The sequence below is a fragment of the Melanaphis sacchari genome, unplaced genomic scaffold (assembly GCF_002803265.2).
Source record: "Melanaphis sacchari strain LSU unplaced genomic scaffold, SCAv2.0 Contig0_pilon_pilon, whole genome shotgun sequence".
NCBI classification, from domain to species: Eukaryota; Metazoa; Arthropoda; class Insecta; order Hemiptera; family Aphididae; genus Melanaphis; species Melanaphis sacchari.
This window is the reverse complement of record NW_020270366.1, coordinates 666,261-687,602: the sequence shown is the minus strand read 5'-3', so window position 1 is coordinate 687,602 and position 21,342 is coordinate 666,261. Positions and strand designations below refer to the sequence as shown.

The window sequence follows — 21,342 nt, the reverse complement described above, 5'->3', positions numbered from 1 at the left end:
AATAATATTTTGAGATAAATCAAAAATTTTACGTATAGTAAATACCTACATAAAAGCGAATTACATTAGATTTATAATTTTATATTATTATCTTAATTACTTAATTATTTTTATTTTATAAAATAAATAATGATATGAACATCTTACTATTTTATTAATATCTATATTTAGTTTATATGTATTAATTCTTGCGAACAATACAATTTTCTTATTGTATTATTTTTAACTGTTATGCTATCATAGTTTTTATTAAAATTATTTAAAAAAAATAAAACTAAAATTTGTAAAATTTTAAGTTTCAGCAATGAAGTACCTAATGTTTTTAAATTATAACAAAATAATTAACATATTATAATTTATTATTTGAACTTAAAATTTCTATAAATAATAATTGTTTTTACATATTTTTGAGATTTTATGGTTCCAATATAAACTAGCTAATAATGAGATATCTTGTATTAAATTTTTTAAATTTAAATATAAAAAGAAAAATTTTTATGAATTTTTAACTTCTAAATAGTTTTCAATTTTTCGACAAATTTCTTGACAGTTTTAACTTTAAATGCATATCAAAAAAAAAAAAAAAAAAATCCACTATCATGTATTTTTAATATTTTTATACAGATATAAGAATAACTTTTGTGGGAATCTTGTATCAAATTTTCAAGAATTTTGACTGACACAGTGAATAATTTTTATCGACATTTATAAACTAAAACCAAAAAAATTGAAAATATTTGATAATAATAATATAAATATCTTGTGAAAATTTAAAATATCTACGTTTAATTATTGTTGAGTTACATAAAAAAAAAAAAACAAAATCAATTTTTCAAAAATTGGAATTGCATAAAAACTTCTATTTTCTAACTTAACTTTTGGTTTTTTTTTTTAAATTGAAAAATAAGTACTGGGAATTTTTAAGTTTTATCTCTTTAAAGTACAAACTAGATTCAATTTTATATCCAAAATCACCCCCATTTTTGAAAATCGAAGCATTTTTTTCGACAAATTATCGTGTACGGTGTACTCGGGTATATATATATATAAAAACACATAATTACAAAATTAATACATTAATAATATTTATAATATTATATTTATTAAATTTAATTAGAACAAGATCGTGCGTGTAATTAAATATTGTGAAATCATAATATAATTATAATAATACCTATACAGATATATAAACTCACAAGAAAAATTATTAGACACTTATTATATTATAACTATGCTTTTAAGTTAAATTAAAATCTAAAAACATGTTATGATAAATATCATTTCAATATTATAAATACAGCTGCTATCGTTAATTAATTATTTAAACTATTATGATAACCTTGTGGATGGATATTGGATATAATATTATAGTCGTAGAATATTTTTGTTTTTAATTGCCTATGAATCATTTAAACGGCAACCAACCTTGCACAGCTTCAAATAAATTGTTTCCAGACCCCAAATCTGAATCCGAATCCATACCTACATTTTAATTAAAAAAAAAAGATTTAAAAATATTAAAACACATATTAAATATAATGTTACTATACACATAGTGATCTTTAATTATTTAGTTTTCAAAATCTGATTTTTGGAACTTTTTAATATACTTAAAAGATCATATTTTCAAATTTTTAAGATATGCTGTACTAGACAATAGGTACTGAAGGAATATCCAATGTAGATACAAGCTTCTGATCGTTAAATAAAAACCACTCTTTTCTTCTGTAAATTATTTGGCAGATATTTTTTCTGAAAATTGTATCGTATCTAAATCAAAATTTGAATGGATAATTGTTGAGTTACTTAATTTAGTATTCTAAAAATAATAAGTTCACGATGTAATAGATTTGAGAGATATGCGGAGGTTATGGAGATCTAAATGTTTTAATAATTTATATTAATCTCTAAATATTTTTTATTTTTAAAAGTGATCCTAGCATAATAGATACTAGATCTAATATTACACCTATTTAAAATTTTTAAGAATTATTAGCCGTAGAATAAATATTTTTATAACTATAAAACTACTTGTTCGAATTTTTAATTAGGTACATCAACATATTCAAAAAAAATTATCTACTTAATAATATACAGTAAAAGGTTAAGGGTTCTCATTTAAAAAAACAAAACTTTAAATTTATTTAGGACACTAATTCAGACAAAATATTTAAAAATGTTATAACTTAAGTTTAATTATACTTAAAAATTCAAAATAATTAAGCTTAAATGAATTCATTATTAAAGAAAAATGAGGGTGAGCATGCTTTGTGAATCATAGTATGTATATACTATAATATGTATTATGAATATTTCAATTACAATCTATGAAAATAAATGTATCGTTTTATGGAAATGTATAAATATTTTAACTACCTACGTAGGTAATGTTAAAAGGATTAGTCAGTTACAACTTACTTCTTACAATATATCTTACTATCTGTACAATCATAGTTTTTGTAAAATATTGCAATTTTATTTTTTCTTCATAAATATAATTGAAATTGCTTGCCTACAGATATCAATTTTAATACCTATAAAAGTGAAATATAAAAATGCTAGCCCGAACACTGAAACTATTTATTATCCTTACTTTTTACCCTAAAATATTATGGCTTACACAATTTTATTTTTTATTTGTCATCTCATAGTAACAATTTTATTTAGGTAGGTACTCATATGTGTATACTGTATACATAAAAAACACTTATTTTTTATCTTATTAATACTAATACGTAAATGCAATTATTAGTCAGCTATTACCTACGTCCTTATAGATTATTCCCATTAATTATATTTTAATTGTTAACTTTCAACACAGTTTAAGCCACAGTAAAAATATTATATATTATATAATTTTATAATATACTATACACAGAAATTTAGGTTGAAACTTTTTATAACTGTAAAACCTGAGTTATACGTACATATTATTTATATTTGATGGAGGATCACTATAGGAAGTAGATACCTTTATATTTTAAATTAATAATAATTCATTTTTATTATTTTTAATTAGATTCAAAAAATGATTCTAAACCTTAAGGTAACATTGTAACAGTCCAGGTTCTGTTAGATCTGCGGTTGTTAATATTTATTCCGTAATTTTACAATCATTATTTTTAAAAGTATCTTTTAGATTATAATTTTTATTTGTTAATTTTATGTTCAATATATTTAAATGCTATTAATAAAACCGTCTAACTTAATTTTAACACCCCTTATAGTTGACTAGTTTCTGCAAAATATTAAAAATTAAGAATCTTTTTTTTACCAATTATTTTCATTTATCTTTATTACTTTATTATCACATCAATGATTATTAAAACAAAAACTACATAGTATAAAAGTCTATGACACTTATTTTATACTTATAAAATCTTATAAGAGGAGTGAGGATGTTCTACGTTTATACTCGCATGAAAAAAGTAAACTATGCATGCGTGTTGTGTACTTGTGTTAGTCATTAACATTCCAAATTCCAAATTCAGAATAATTCGTATTACGCTGTTATTTTTGTATTGAAGCAAATAAATTGATCTATTATCAAATTAAGTCTCTCTTTTAAATCATTATAACTGAAGCGTGTATTCTCCAAGGAATATTAATATGCCCCTCATACTCTTTAACCAGTTTAACTTATACGTTGTTGTTCAGTGATTCAGCCTAAAATTTTATTCTTGTAACTACCATAGAAAACCTTTCTGACGATTAGACTTCTATGCCATATACCTTGATTACCAAGATCTTGAACGAGCGCAAAATATAGTTAATGTAATTAGATCTTATTTTGCTTAGGTACATTAAATGAGTAATTTAAGTTATACCTAACTAAAAATATGCACTGGAGTCACACTTTCTATTATAGAGTTAATAATATTCGGATAATACTCTTCACCCTTTATACTATATAACTACTAACTGATAACTACTGCAACATAAGATACTCGTTACTTAAAAGTGATGCATGTCTCACATAGATACAGCTGCTCATATTATAAATACTAAAATGAAGCAACTAAATAATATCCAGAAGTAGACGATTTCGTTATCTTTCTAACATTCAATATCTAAACTCGTCAACTTAAATAATAAATTATTTATTTGTTTTTATTTTTAAACTAGTGAGGTATTTTTTAATATAGATATGCAATAATATAGTTATATAAAAGATCCTCTTCAACTATTATGTATCTATACATTATACGTCTATTCATGTTTGGGCGTCAAAAACATCGAATATTAACAAGCTCTATACATTTCAATCCTAAACCTTTAGAAAAATTTTAAAAGCTCCCTTATTCTAGATATCAAATCATACCCTCACACAAATACCTCAATATTCCTATCCAATGTAATAGTAATATACATTAGTGTATGTATATAGTATAGTTACCATAAGTTTATATTCCTATCATATATATATAGATGAATACCTACCATGAATAATAAATCATAAATAATAATAATAATCATGTACTGGAACGTGCAAGTGTAACATATAAGATCCTTTATACTTTATAGTACCATAGTACACAATACACGATTCACAGTAGCACACATGAACATTATACATTTTACATATTGTACAATATGTAGAATGTATGTTGTATCTTCTGAAATATATTTGCTTAATGACTTATAAATTATTTTATTGTAATTTAATTTTTGGTAATAACGTACGATGTCAATTAATTAAATTCAAAATTAAAATAACCTATACAACCTTAATATATTGAACACCAGCTACTAAGTAGAACTTGAACATTGTTAATGGACCTAATAATAACTAATTGATGTTATCCACAGTAACGTTTATTCAACATTTTTAATATGGTTTTAATTACACTTTTAACCTATACATAATACAATGCATAAGTCTTATAAATAAATATTCCAATAGATATTATTTATTATTTGTTAAAGGCAAATAGTAAAACATAACAATTATCTTATAATTGAAATATATTTTGTTGTGTTGAAGTCTATCATAAACTATTGATGAATTTACACTAAAAAAACTAGCAAACATTTTTTTGGCAAATAATATATATATAATTATAAATTACCTACATATTATATTAAGACTATACTCGTATAACATTGTTTTTACTTAAATAGTTTATTTATTTGTTTTTAAATAATTCAAATTTTTAACTTTATAAGTAAATCAAAAAACACTTAACAGTGAAAAATACTTCACCATTTATTTCTAATTCAGATAATGCTTGTAAAATGTACTATAATTTTAATCGATAGATGAAGAAGATTGCTGTCTCTTACTTTTGCAATTGTACATCTTTTGAATCTTTTGAATATCCTTTCTGCTTAAGCCTTCTCTCTGACCCATTGTCACTCCTCGTGTCTAAATATTGTTAAGAAAACTCGGTCAATAATTTATATTATTATTATAAAATGTACAAATAATATATTTTGTATTAAAAAGGGATAAATCATTTTATCATCAACATAAATGTATTTAAAATAAATTAAAACTTTATCATTTTTATCCTTTATAGCTGTATAACCATTTATTATATACATAAAAAATATTTAGAAAATATACCTTTGGATCGATGGTTGCTTGACCATTTTTTGAAAAAGCATTGGCCGAATAGTGCATTACACTGCGGTAGTCATAGCCTATACCTTGGTTGTCAATCATCGAACTTTGGGCTTTTTCAAAATTATTCTCCCTTCCTGAAAATACATGAAAGTTAAAAAAAAATTGGTTTAATCGCCATAACTTCAAATTATGAATTAAATTGCATTCTCACCTGATTGAATATTGTTATAGTTGACGGTAACGTATTTATCTCTATCAGGTCTGTTCTGTTCATGCATGAATCCAGCGGCGTGAAGCATTTCGTGCATTACTGTACCTTTTTTAGATAAACATCCAGGACTTTGTAGATTCACCTATACAAGTATGATATCGATAAATTAAATTAGTAAAACATAGTATTATTTTATTATGTGCAATAGTGTATATAAATAACAAATGATTAATACTTCTTGTCTTCCTCCGATTTTCCCTACTGATGACCAACATCCTGTATTGCCATTAGTGAAGTAAATGTAATCAGTGTCATAAGAAGTTCTAGGAGTGAATTTTAGGCATGTAAGTTTTTTGTATTCATCAATTGAACTCAATATCATCTGTCTATCACTAGACCCTAAGTTGAATCATATAATACACATAAATAATTTAATACAATGAAATTACTTATATTTTTGTAATGTAGGTATACACTAGTATACTACATATTAAACATGATAGTATATGGTACATGTTGAAGTATCTAAATCGTAAAAAAAGGTTTTCCAGAGTTGTTGATTTTCACTAGGTTATAAAAAAGGTTGAGTTTAAAATCAAATTATCAAAAAGTAAAAACTTTATATTTATATTTATTTATTTATTTACTTTTTTTTTTTTTGAAATACAAACTGGTTAAATCCAGTTCAAATATTTTAAACTCAATATCAAACAAACAAAAATTTAAGTAAATAATATTAAAAATAGTTTTAAAAAAACTGTATATAAAGCTTGGATGTATAGTTTTTTCGGTAAACAATAAAATAGCTAAAATACAAGGCATAAGCATTTCGTTGCATTAAAAATTGCATCAAATGTTTTTTAATATATTTTGGCCATGCATAAATTAGTATATTAAGTATAGTCGGTCAGAAATTTAACAATGTGTTGCACTTATATTTTTCTTGGACAGTTCTAGAATTATAATGAAGTATCCACTTCATATATTTGTGAAATAAAGAAATTTAAGGAACAATCGATATTGTTAACATCCTGTTGTACTTGTTTAATGTGCCTCCGAAATAATTTAAATTTATTGTATAAATACTGTTGTGTATTTGCATTCTGTCATATTATTATTTTAAAATATATTTATTTTAACTACTTCAGAAAAAATAAAATTTCTTAGTAGTTATACAATAATTAGTAACTACGTGACACGTTAATTTTGAATAATGAAATCAATGTTTATAGATAACTATATAGATACTTACTGTAATAATGTCTATTACATAAGTATATCATAATATAAATAATTATGGCATTATTACAAAAAGTCATTTGCTAATTTCATTTTAATGTAATATAATTTATAATAGTCATGTATTATATTAATTTTATTGAATACTACATAATTATTATTAATGTATTAATATAGATATTTATTAGTATTTATGTAATTTATATCGCTATTACCGAAAGACGGACTGATTTCATAGGGGATGATGCCTTTGGGCCATCTAGATGATACAGCTTTTAATCCATTCCTAGAATTTCCAATCGGGTGTAATATGTCACCCTCAGCGTACTCGCCCATTTCTTCAGGGTTTAATGGACTGGTTTCTTTCCACTTCGACACTGCTTCACCTGACTTAACATCCGGAGTTCCAAAAATTGCTGCGCCTAAATGCATTAGACCATTATACAAGTCTGATTCGCTGCTGTTGTCCACTTCATTTTCTTCCTCTTCTTCAGCTCGCAAATTAACGGGCTGCGCCAGCGCCAGTGGCAAACAAACCGCTACGAACCACAAAAACACTTTCATATCCTTTTTTTTCAAATAGACTAGAAAAAATAATGTTTATCTTGTTTCGCAACGACTTTAACACTACGATGGTCAATGCGTAGGGTTAGTGTTTTTATATAATGTAGAACAGAGTTAATTAGCTTAGATAATATTCACTGTGTCGATTAAGAAAACAAGTCACTGTGCTCAATGTCCCGTAATTTTTTTTTTTTAGTTTACTTAAAATTCGTACGGAAATTGAGGTGATAACGTGACAAGACGACAAGATATTTTTCGACGAAGCGTATGCCACTTAGCAAATCGTTTAGACCGTTTAGAGGTTTATAATAAAGATCCCTTTATTAAGATAAAAGTTCGTTTAATTAGGACGTTTTCATGTTCGGTGTTAATTCGGTGTTACAAATTTACAATACAAGTGCATAATTATAAACATATAATGTAACAGAAACGGAAATAATTCTAAGAATATAGTGTTATAGTGTTTTAAATGAGGTATCTACCTCATATCTATTTACACGGACTACGTGATACAATACAACGACACGAATCATAAAATTTGTAGGTATACCTATATCAATACCTTTTTAATTAATTCAAGAAATCGCAGTGGCCGATGCCTTTAAGTTTTAACTTTTAAGTATTAACTTATTACCTATAGTAAGATTAGAATTAAAAATAAATGTACTCAATTACTAAATGTAGAACAAATGAAATAGCTTTTTGTAACAACGTACCTACTAATATAATAAAAAATGAAGTAAACAATAATAAAAGAACTATTCTAATATAACATAAAAGTCTACATAAATAAATAAATCTTAGATATATTTATTGTTTACAGTACAGTACTAATATTTTTTTAATAAATATTTTAATATTTTGTATTATTTAACATAATTTTTGTATAAGAACAAAAATGATAACATCAATCAATTCATGAAATACAAAATAATTGTATAGTTTTTTTTTGTTTTTTTTTTTCGTATGGCGCCCATGTCCGGGAGTAGGCCCGAAGGCCTATAGTTCGGACGCCATTGTATAGTTAATGGTTGTCAGTTGGTACACAATTTAGAAATATGCATATTTTTATTTGAAACAAATCTAAAAAAATCAATTAAATATCAGTAGACAATTAAAATAACATAAGTTTATATAAAGTACCTACGTCCTACTTAATACATATTATATCATGTTTATCATGAAAACAAATATTACTCAATGAGAGTTGCATGAAACTGGAATACATAAACATATTATATCGGGGTTAAAATGATTTTGGTAAAGCACTATATAACATTAAGCCTCAATATCTAAACTTAACATAATTCTGACATTAATTTAACCTTTTATTAAAACAAAAAAACTATATATTATAATATAATAAAATTATGTATTATCTTTACTATTTGGAATTGAAAATTAAAAATAGAACAAGCCAAATGTATGTATAATGATTATAATTTGGATGACTTATAGTTTTGGAGAAGATATTACTATCATGAGTTTCGCTATTAGTTTTTATCATTACGACATAAGTAGAAATGTAGAAATTATTTTTTTATACTTAATAATAATTCATTAAATTTTAATTCTTAAAAATCAAGATTTGAAAGTTTAATACAAAGTACCTCGCTGTTAGATCCTTAGGAGTTCTTTTTGAAACTTAAAAGACCTAAAAAAAAATATATATATATTATCATATTTTTTATATATTGATATACTTTGATATTTAAATTAAGAATAACGATTTCAGTTATTTTGTTGTAATTTAAATGTATTATTCATAGAGGTTTGAAACTTTTACAGAGTTATATCGTTTCAGTAGCGTAGCCAGAGGGGAGGCTAAATGAGCTGCAGCTACCTTCCCCAAAATATTAAAAAAATTTAAAAATAATTTTAATTTTTAATGGTCTATGAAAGTTGTTACAAAAGTTTTAAATTGTATTTTACTGATTTTAAATTGTAATCTTTATTATGTTAACATTTAATATTTGTTCACTGACAAAAATTTTCTACTTCACTAGTATTTATATTTTACAGCTAACTATATCCGTGTTAGTGGTTATTTAATGCGTATAAAATTATGCATCGATCGTTATAGAATAAAATATTGACGTTCTGTGATTTTTTTTCATTGTTACTTATTTAAAGTATTTAAAGTATACAAGAACATTATTAATTCAATATACGATAAGGGTTATAGAAACCAAAATCTAAAATAAAACTTCGACATCTGCATATTACACTTATGGAAGATTCTAGGTAAACCACCGATGTTTAGAAATTGATCGACCCCTCCCCTTTCCCCCGAATAAAAATCCTGGATACCCCACTGCATCGTTTTACGGTATGTCGATATTGACTCAGTGGCGTAATTATAATTTTATTCTGGTAGGGATAGGTACATAATTTGTTGGATAGACATAAAGTGGGGGATTTTCCTCCACATTCCCCTTACTAAATTTTTTTTTTCTAAACATAATTCTATATACAGTTACATAATATTACATAATGATTTTATAAACAAAAAATTGTATAAACTTAAATCCAATTCTGAGGTTTTTTAGCCAGTTCATTTATTATTTTCTCGATAACAATTTATATGTGTTTATGGATAGCTAACTTAGTTAATCCATTAAATCCACAAATAATTTATTATTGATTAACTATCATTAAAATATGATGACAAGCATTGTATGATAATGCAAAAAATGTTGTGTTTCTTTTTAATCATAGTTACATGTCAGTACTTATATCATCACAATTACGTATTGAAAAAACAGGATACACGTCAATTTATCGTAAAAAATTGACCGCGCGACAATTGACTGCTAACAATTGATCGCAAGTCAATTAATCGCAATTACAATTTACCGCACAACAATTGATCGAAAAATAACATTTTCAGTAATAACTTTTAATTTGAATACATATTTAATTTGAATAAATTTGGTACAACTCTGGTTACATGACGTATGGTTAAAAATATATTTTTTCATCTTAGATTAAAAATGTTTAAAAAATGTTGTTAGGTATATAAAAATGAAACAAATTAAATTTACAATTTAAAATTATAATATGCAATATTTTTATATATAAATAGATAAAATTTGTACATTTAATTGAATATAAAAAATAATAATAATAAATCATAAAGGTAGGTATATAATAATTAAAAACACTAAAATATATTAAACTTAAAATTGAAAATTATATGCAATGCCACGAAGAAAATCTTTGTATTATTATTATAATTGGTACAAATTTTTTTTATTGCAGCTTCTCTATCTCGGTAAATTTTGTTTCGAGGAGGCTCCATTGCCCCCTATATATTGTTCAATTTTGAATCTGTTAATGCTCTCTTCTTTTTTTAATACTTTTATAAATCGCCAAATTGAAGGATGCATACCATTTATAAGTGATGTGAAACAATTGTGCTACCCTTCTATAGCATTATTTGTGGTAGCTAAATCTTGCATTAAATAGACATGATCGTTAACGATCGAATAATGTTACGAAAAAATACTATTCGCTTTAAAATAACTCTGAAATTACCTACAGGTATATAACTATGTTTGCGATCAATTATAATTTTAAATTGTAAGTTTAATTTGTTTCATTTTTATATAGGTACCTAACAACATTTTTTTAAACATTTTTAATCTAAGATGAAAAAATATATTTTTAATCATACATGTAACCAGAGTTTTGCCAAATTTATTCAGATGAAATATGTACCATGTACCAATTCAAATTAAAAATTATTACTGAAAATGTTATTTTTCGATCAATTGCCGTGCGGTAAATTGCTATTGCGATCAATTGTCGTGCAGTCAGCTGCTTACGATAAATTGACGGTACACCAAAAAAACACTTGTTTGCTGTGTTGCGTATGCATATTATGGTATATCGTGAAAGATACTACATTGATAATATGATAGATACAATTTGAGAACCACGCTAAGAACGGATTGGATTATGACCACGATTTAAGATAATATATAAATCGTAATTATTACATAATATGGATAATCTTATAATCAGAAAATCGTATACTATCTAAGTCGATGTAATAAACATTGAAAAAATAAAACCCTTAGGGGATCTATCCCCATCACTACACCTACAATAATTGACTCAAAAGTTAATACTAATATTATATGATATAAATATATATACAATTATAAATTATAATAAATAATAACGTAATTTAATATACCTGAATTTTTTCTGCTAAAATGTATTCAACATACTGTATTAAAAACAGTTAAATAATTAATAAATAACAATATATCTGCTCAGAATCGTAAATGGAATGATTTATCATTTATATCATATCTCTGCAGATGGAATATCCATTATACTGTACTGTACTATACTCTGCTCGACATATACAGTACAATACAGTGGTATTAGGTACCTAGACATCCGCATTTTTATTAATTGAGTTTCTAATTTCAATACTATTTTTCATTTTGCAATTTTGTTTATAGACTATAGTTCTATATAGATTACATATATTAAAACCTGTTATAATTTAACCTATACCGATATTAAATTTTAAGTAAAATGTTATTATTAATTACTTGGAATTAATAATTTTAATAATAATTTGTAAATAGATTTAAGAATATTTTAATATAACTATTGTACAAAAATATAAATCTATCAAATAATAATCATAATAATAATTACATATTATTATAATTCTGAATAACTGGTAAATTAAAGATGTTAGCACACTATTATTTTGTTTCCTTCTTTCAACGACGCATTATATAGGTATTAATTGTTTATTTGCGCTCAGATGACCTAAATTTTGTTAGCTTTAATATTAAAGTGAATTGATTTATTATCAGATTATAGTTAAGAACAATATTTATGTTTTTATGATTTTTTTAATTTTAATGGGAGTTTCGAATATGTTAAGAGATAGTTTAAAAATAATCATATCATAAGCTTTAAAATTTAAATAAGTTAAATATAGTTAATGTTTTTGACTTACATTGCATAATAGCTCTCCATAATACCAAGAATAAAAATATTATATAAATTATAATATGTTTTGCTGAATTCAAATTTGCTACATTTGTCAGGAATAGTAAATAATACACTAGCGAGTAGCGGTTCGAAATTATCATACATTAAAAAGTTAACACGAATTTATTACTGCACGGGCACCTAAGTTCGGACTCTGATTCTTGGTGTTAGGCAATCGAAATTCTAAGGAAAATTTTCGACAGGCTAGTTCTACAGTCAACTAGAGCAGCGGTTCCTAACCTGGAGTATGTGAGATGATCTCAAGGGATACGTAAAAAAAATTGACTAATGGCAGAAAATGTAAAATTTATTTTTTTTTAAACAATTAATTTTGAAAATATTTAATATAATAATATATGTTATCAAAAATAAAAATTTGTGTCACAAATTAAAACTTATCTGTCAACTTATCTAATAGGTATGAAGTATAGAATGTAACAGAATTTTTCGTTACTTTTATTTTAAAAGTATAAATATGTGAAAAAGTTAAAAAATTATAATGAGGAGTAGGTACCTACAATTTAGCAAAATATTAAATTTGGGATTACGAACAATACGAACAAAATAAAAAGGTTGGAGAGTCAGGAGCCGCCGCTGTGTTAGAACAGGAGGATTGTGGAACTGTTGAAGATCACAATATCGTTGTCATCATCAACTTGTTAAATTCAATTCAGAAATACATTCTAATACTAATGAGGGACGGCGCGTACGCAGTCCCAGCTAACAAAAATTCTGCGCCCGAGGTATCCACATTAGGGATACTCGCAGGGGTCAACCAATTCAATGTGCAATGAATTGGCCTCGCCCTGAAGGAACCGCCTAATTGATCACGGTTAACCTCCACGCCAGGTAAGTATGCTCGACTTTTGATATTAGAGCCTTTATATACTGTACAACGGCCTCTCAAAAACGGTACACGCTCGTTGAATTCTTATAATTTTATCAATTATCCGATAATGACGTTAATCCGCAATTAGTCTAGGGTGTTTAAAAACGTTTTGGTAAGCCATAGAAATGTTTGTGAAGCTTTTTAGACACTGCTATGTGCCTCAAAGGTTCGGTAAGTGCTAGTCGCAAACGTCGGTCGATAGGTGGCGCTTCCTATGAGTGAAACTCTGCGGAAGCATTTTTGTTGTTTGTCTTTTCAGCATCTTATGTAGTATGTACCTACTTCAGTAGCTCGATAAGTCAACTTTGGTTCATCAGGAGTACCGTTGATCGAGAATATACCCAAGTACCTAACTAAGAGAATGGTTTAAAGTATTTTAAAGCTCAATCACAAATTAAGATGTATTTTCATAAAAGGGTGCAAGTTAGTTTTGTAATGTTGGTGCTTGGTACCAATGATTTAGCACCCGGATACATGTCTACTGTACTTTTATGAAATTACTAGAAAAGTTGTTAATAAAAACTGAATTTCAGTGTCTAATTATTAGACATCATATGTATGTGATATATCTTATAAAATGTAAAATATTTGTAATCATCTTTCCATAGTTATTTTATCCACTATTATGTAAAGATTCTTACAAGTCTCTCATCTCGGAACAGTTTTTATATAATTATTATTCATTATTGTGCATAATACATATTATATTGTTCAATGAAAAACAGTCTTATACTTTTTTAATACTTACCTTCGCTTCACTTGGGCTGACATGAGTGACATAGATTTTTGTATAATTAAATAATATAATATTTTTGATTCACAAATTAATTATCATATTGTTTTGAAAACCAAGGTTTTAGAATTAAGATGGTTATTTTATCATAGAATAATGCATATACATTCAATATAATAGTATTTAAGTTAGGTAACAATAATTGATTTTATAATTTATAATAAAAAAAATTTACACAATGCTTATAAAGTTACTATTATCTATTATAGGATAGTTAATTAAATTGCACTTGCGCCGTGCTAAAGTTTGTAAAATGCAGAATAATAGTAAAAAACCATATGCAATGTAAGTAGTACTTTAACAAAACAATTTAATCTGTCGTGCATAAAATATTAAAGTACGTTATTACTTATTAAACGGTTATTGAAAAACAAAATTTAATACATTCAATTTATTGTGATAAAAATGATTTTTCCATGATTTCTAAGTAGTAATTAAAAAAGTAATATCAAAATAAGTTCGATGGTAATCTATTCTGTGGTTATGGGTAAAATTAGGAAGTTGTTCGACCTAATACGTAATTACTAATTATTATAACTTATATAAGGTTTATGGGTAATTTCTTATCAGTAGTTGAAAACGAAAAGTTCTTATCACTATATCTTTGAGTTTGAACTCTTCGTTTTTCAATGTCAAATCTTTTACAAAATCAATATTCAGTTAGGACTTAGAACTGATTTTAATTTCGTTTATTCATAACGTGTGTACATAGTTGAATTATTTAATTTTAAAATTTCTGTTGAATCACTGACGTTAATATTTAACCGGAATGGCAACTTCATTGTTTCGTACCGCCCTTAAAGGAGGATTACATAAAAATTATCTTAGAAAAACTTTACGTACTTCATTCAATCTAGAAAATATACTATGTATTCATACATCATCGTTTTTGAATGGTAACAATACTTTCATTCAACCTTATTATCAAATTTTTATTCAACTTAATATAATGTAAAATGTTTGGTAAAACTTATCAATTATTATATCATTTACTTAGTAAAGGGTCAAGAAATTAACATGCCATCTTTGTCCCCGACCATGACTGAAGGCAACATAGTCAAATGGTTAAAGAACGAAGGAGACAAAATATCCGCAGGTGATGTACTTTGTGAAATTCAAACTGATAAGGCTGTTATGGCTTTTGAAACCGAAGAAGAAGGAGTATTAGCTAAAATATTGGTAAGTTGTTATTGAAGTATTATTAATATAATTATGCAGCATTTATATGTAGTAGTTATTTTTCTTTATAGGTTCCTGAAGATGCAAAAGAAATTAAAGTTGGTTCTTTAATAGCACTCATGGTAGCCGAAGGAGAAGATTGGAAAAGTGTTGAAATACCTGATGCCAAAAGTGTTGCACCTGCTGCTTCTGATGCTCAGGAAGAATCCGAAGAATCAGAACAATCTACTGGAGGAAATAGTACGATCATATATATACATATATACATTTAAAATAAATGTTAATACTTTATTTTTCTTGTTTTTGTTTTTTAGCTCCAGGAATTGAATTAACCATGCCATCACTCTCACCAACTATGTCTGAAGGTACAATTATTAAATGGCATAAGCAACCAGGAGATAAAGTTTCAGCAGGAGATGTCTTATGTGATATTCAAACAGACAAAGCAGTTATGTCATTTGAAACTGAAGAAGAAGGAACATTAGCCAAAATTTTGGTATATAAAAATAATATTTATTTCATTGAAAATCTATTATTAGTTATGAATCATATTTAAGTTAGGTGACGATAGTAAAGACGTGAAAGTTGGTGATCTAATTGCACTAATGGTTGCTGAAGGAGAGGATTGGAAAGATGTTCAAGTGCCTGGAAAGAAAAAAACTAAATCATCAGTAGCAAAAGAAGACATTCAGAAACCTAAAGTTGAATCTCAGACATCATCGGAACCTATTACTAGACATTCATAGTAAATATTGAATACTGTTACTAATTTAACTTGAACTTGGTCTTAACATTATTGTTAAATTGTAGCGATGGTTATAGTCCAGCTGTGAGGTCACTTCTAGAATTATATGCTATTGATGGTTCTAAAATTAAAGGAACTGGAAAACAAGGAAAACTCTTAAAAGGAGATGTTTTAAAGCATGTGACTGAAAAACAATTGTCTATCAAACCTCCTAGAACAGGTTAATACTTTAATTTTACTAAAATGTACCATGTATATTAAGTATTAAATTTGTTTATAGTACCCTTGCCAGGTGAAACATCCTCATTTAAATCTGTCGCACCGACAACCATATCAAGACCCACTAAAGGACCTAGTTATATTGACATTCCATTAACTGGCATGAGATTAACAATTGCTAAACGATTAACTGAATCTAAAGTAAACATATCGTTTAACAATGTGTAACAAATTGTGTAACTGAACGAATGTTTGATATTTTTAGACAATGATTCCTCATGCCTATGCTACAGCCGAGAGCAATATTGATTCACTTTTGGGACTTCGTAAGCAATTAAAATTATCCGGTATTAATGTTTCTGTAAATGATTTTATCATTAAAGCAGTTGCTATTGCTCTAAAACAGTGTCCTCTTGTCAATTGCCACTTTGTCAATGATAAAGTAATTGATTGAAATTACTATTTATCAAAATGTATATTTTATTTACAATGGTACTTTACTATTATTTGTAGGTAGTTTTACAGCAAACATCTGATATTTCTGTAGCAGTTGCTACTGAATCTGGTTTGATAACTCCTATTGTAACTAATGCAGATGGTAAAGCATTAGATGAGATTTCTGCCGAAATTAAAGAATTGGCAGGACGTGCACGGATTGGTAAACTGCAGCTTCATGAATTCCAAGGAGGCAGTTTTACGTATGTTAATGATTAAAAAATGCGTAATACACTATATTAATATTTATCTAATTTGCTTCTTTTTTTTTTTTTTATAGAATATCTAACCTTGGAATGTTTGATATATCTGAATTTAGCGCTATTATAAATCCTCCACAGTGTGGTATATTAGCTATTGGAAGTGGACGACCTGTTATTGGTAATTAATTATTTAATTATATTTAAATAATGGTATATTTATCATTGCATTATGTTATAGCATTAAATGGTAAACCACAAACAATTATGACAGCCACATTATCATATGACTCACGTGCTATAAGTGAATCTGCTGCATCAGATTTCTTAGAAACTCTGCAAGGTTTATTACAAACGCCAGCATCACTTCTTTTGACGTCAACAGCCACCAAAAAGCGTGCTTCAAATTAAGTGAATCAAAATTTCCCAGTTAAATGTTTTTGTTAAGTTTTTTTTTTTTTTTTGGCTCAAGCTCTAATATTTGTTATATTATAATAAGATCTATATAATATAAATGAAACAAAATATAGCTTTAATTTTTTTTTGTAGTATAAAAATTATTTGCATTAATATTCATTAGTTGTATGATACACATTTAAGAATAATATGATGATTATATTATTCATACAATTATAATTAAACATAAATGGTTGAACTTAAACATATTAAACATATTAAGCTGGTGCAGGAGGCGGTGGTGGTGGAATACTTGGTTTCCAGTTCATCGGCATCATATTGTTAGGTTGTATTGGTGGAGGTGGTGGCATCGGTGGTCCACCTGGACCCATTGACATTGGAGGTGGCGGTGGGGGCATCATGTGGCCTTGCATATGTGATGGTAAACCAGGATGTGAAGGTGGTAATGGTGGTGGCATTTGTCCTTGTTGTGTTGGGGGTGGAGGAGGTGGTGGCACAAATCCACCATGAAATCCTGGAGGTGCAAAATTGTTGAAACTTGGTGGTGGTGGTGGTGGCGGTTGGTATGAAGGAGGTTGAGGGGGTGTCTGTTGATTTTGCCAAGGCATAATTCGAGGTGGTGGCGCCATTTGATGTTGAGCCATCATGGACATGGGTACTTGCATAGGAGGTTGCATAATAGGTGGTGGAGGTACTGGCATTTGATGCATCATTGGCATTTGAGTTGGCGGTGCATCAGCAAACAGTTGATGGGGACGGTCAGCTTGACTAAGTGGATTTTGAGCTGCCAATAGTCTTTCAGCAGCTGATCCGTGTCGTTCCCCTTTAACATCTTTTTTGAATGCATATGAAATAGACACAGCTCTGTTACATAAATGTTGACCATTCATAGCTTCTATTGCAGCGTCAGATGCTTCAAAACTAGCATAATTTATGAATGCAAATCCTTTTGAATTGCCTGTATCAGGATCTCTCATTATCTAAATCAAAAACAATTTAAATTTCAAGTGAATATCAATCAACAAATTAATTCTATACTTCATAGTTCTTATTCATTCATTTATATAAAAAGATCCATTTATTTAATGTAAAAGTATTTTTTTTTAAACGATTGAAAATATCCAAAAAATTAAGTTTTTGGTTTTTCATAATGTATAATAATTTTTATCTACCTTTGAAATGTATGTACATGTTTTGTACAGTTTGTGAATAATTTTTCATATCATGTATAAAAACTTGAGTGAAAATAAATGAGCAAAATCACACACAAAAATTTGTAAAATCATAGGATATTCATCAAAAAGTTCAACGATTTAAATTAAAACATTTACTCATAATTATTATGTCAATTCAGTTAAGGTCAAAGTGTAGTTTTAGAGCTATGGTTAAGAGGTCAAAATTACTTAAAACATTTGGTATTGGAAAATTAATTTGTTATTTAAAAAAATGCAAGTTGTATTGTGTATCCACACACTATATTAAAGTTTAAAAATCATCAAAAAATATGTATTTAGGTATATCTTATCTCCTTCTAAAAACTCCATATCAATCTGAGGTTACTGTATTAAAATACTTTGTGTTACATTTAAAAGGAAACATACTGTATATTTATATAAATAAATATATATGTATGTGTGTCACTATGAGTGTTTCTGCAATGAATTTACTCAACATCAATTGTGTAAACAAAAAAAAAAAAATTACTAATATTTATATAAGTTATATGGTTTATGAGTAGGCTAATGTTAAAATGTTATATGTAATTTCAAAATTGTGTGACTTATGTAAAGTCGCATAACCGTTCAATAAATAAAAAATTCTGTATAATGTACATGCTAATAATTAATAAAAACTAAAAGATAGATATGATAATTAATAACTGATAACATTAACACATAAGTTTATGATCCATTTAACATAGAAAGTTTATGAATTCTTGTACAAGTCAATTTCTAGGTAGATTTGTACAAAATGACTAGTTAAAAATTAAACAAACATTGATAAAATATATGAAAAATATTTCATGATAAATAATTATAAATGAATAGATTAATAATCAATTAACTAACCTTTGGTGTTTGAAGAATTACACCAAAAGCAGAGAAAGTGTCATACAACAATTTCTCATCGACTTCTGAATCCAAATTTCCAATGAATACATTGGCACCAACATCGAGGTTCTTTTGATGAGCAGAAGCCTGGTATTAAAAAATAACAAATAATTAAAATATATTTAATTTATGGCACATAAGTATATATTTACAAGTTTATTTTACCTTGTTAACACGTATCGGTTTTCCATACAATTTTATCATGTTCATTATTTTAATTGCATAATCTGCATCATCTTCAGCAAGAAATTCAACAAAACCATAACCTTGATGTGACTGTGTCACTCGATCTTTTGGCATATGAACATTAACTAAAATAAATTATCAATTAATTTCAAAAATTATTAAATAGATATTTACACATTGTTACTTACCCACTGGACCTGCTTGAACAAACAACTCCCACATGAGAGTATCTGAGACTTTTTCATCAAGACCACCAACATAAATTGTTGCATCTGTAAAATATAATAGTTATAGTTTATAATGAAACACTTCTAGAACATTTGGTTCTATGTTTATATAAACGATAACAATAAATAGGTATGTAAATATTTTTAAGTATTATAATCTGTATCGAGTATCAACCATTTTATGCATACTTAGTGATTCGAATAAATTAGATATTGGTAAAACAATATGGTCTTTTGGTGCAGATCAAATAATAATACAACAAATTATGACAGTGTCAAGTATTCAATATGTGGTCATTTTTGGAAACACCATTTAATGTTCATAATACTATTTCTACATGTTATTGTAATACATGGTTCATATTATTGTAATACGAAGAACGCGGATGTTAAAGTTACCTTGATTTCTTTCTGCTATAGGTCCCGCGGCCATCGTTTAACTTCAATATAGCATGCGACGACCGGCAAAATTATAAAAGCTCAAACGTTATCGAACATACAAAACTGAAAACAGATAAAATGAGCCTTAAATTTATAGTTTATAATGTTGCTACTATATTCAGTGCCACCGTCTGCTACATCAGTATTGTATTGTTTATTGATAATAATATGATAACAGTTCCTATAGTCCACATTATAGAGAAATGATATCGAACAGCGTAGCCAACTTAGCTCCTAGGACAAAAATCTATATTCCATATTATAATCACAAAAAACCGCATTGTAGATAAATAGATATAATTCAAATTCACAATTTAAAGTTTAAACTTACTCAATGGTTTAAACTGTTCAAAGTATGGAAAAGAATAGATAATTAAATTGATAGATTTAAATGTTTATCTCGTTGGTGGCAATTTAGTATAAAGATAAACACATATTTATATCATCATTCATCTATTCTGTGCTGAGAGCCTAAAACGAGTAAAATCGCTGTTTCATTAAACTGTAAATTAATTGCTTTTATAGCTTAGTCACTAAGCTAGAAATTTATAGAAATACATAGAAAAATAGAAAAATAACTATACATGGAATAAATAATAAATATATTTGGTGTTAAAAAAAGAAATTTACAATTTTTATTTGTAAATTATTATTTTAATAAATTTATGTTATTAATCAAATGAAAATTCGATAAATTACTTTTATGGTTAATTGGCTAAATAATTATTGTTTCATAATCTTCCAATTTGATATATAATGTATAATAGTATAATGTTAAATTGTAATCCCCTTCCATCTCATGGACATAACTAAAATTTTGTCCCCCCTTGAGAATTTT

General features: G+C 26.5%; 3 protein-coding genes and 1 non-coding gene across 4 annotated transcripts; 1 reads left to right on the top strand and 3 right to left on the bottom strand.

Annotated features, from left to right (window-relative positions):
* Positions 1-1,333: 1,333 nt before the first annotated feature.
* On the bottom strand, positions 1,334-7,634 carry LOC112593971 (zinc metalloproteinase nas-13-like). Its single transcript, XM_025338560.1, has 6 exons — positions 7,232-7,634; positions 6,013-6,176; positions 5,778-5,919; positions 5,567-5,700; positions 5,284-5,365; positions 1,334-1,482 (listed from the first exon to the last, which is right to left on the bottom strand). Exons 1-6 carry the CDS (start codon positions 7,578-7,580, stop codon positions 1,406-1,408), a joined length of 948 nt encoding a protein of 315 aa, XP_025194345.1. The 5' UTR covers positions 7,581-7,634; the 3' UTR covers positions 1,334-1,405.
* A 5,662-nt stretch (positions 7,635-13,296) lies between these two features.
* Positions 13,297-13,459, bottom strand: LOC112601965. Its single transcript, XR_003115076.1, has one exon. It is a non-coding gene; the product is annotated as a U1 spliceosomal RNA (small nuclear RNA).
* A 1,430-nt stretch (positions 13,460-14,889) lies between these two features.
* Positions 14,890-17,621, top strand: LOC112592216 (dihydrolipoyllysine-residue acetyltransferase component 1 of pyruvate dehydrogenase complex, mitochondrial-like). The gene is made up of 11 exons (XM_025336232.1): positions 14,890-15,180; positions 15,282-15,463; positions 15,535-15,703; positions 15,778-15,959; positions 16,021-16,208; positions 16,274-16,428; positions 16,489-16,628; positions 16,693-16,869; positions 16,941-17,125; positions 17,203-17,303; positions 17,364-17,621. The coding sequence occupies exons 1-11, from the start codon at positions 15,054-15,056 to the stop codon at positions 17,531-17,533; spliced, it is 1,776 nt and encodes a 591-aa protein (XP_025192017.1). The 5' UTR covers positions 14,890-15,053; the 3' UTR covers positions 17,534-17,621.
* A 104-nt stretch (positions 17,622-17,725) lies between these two features.
* On the bottom strand, positions 17,726-20,612 carry LOC112593278 (splicing factor 3B subunit 4). Its single transcript, XM_025337644.1, has 5 exons — positions 20,463-20,612; positions 20,025-20,108; positions 19,816-19,961; positions 19,609-19,737; positions 17,726-18,519 (listed from the first exon to the last, which is right to left on the bottom strand). The coding sequence occupies exons 1-5, from the start codon at positions 20,494-20,496 to the stop codon at positions 17,797-17,799; spliced, it is 1,116 nt and encodes a 371-aa protein (XP_025193429.1). The 5' UTR covers positions 20,497-20,612; the 3' UTR covers positions 17,726-17,796.
* Between the last annotated feature and the right edge of the window lie 730 nt (positions 20,613-21,342).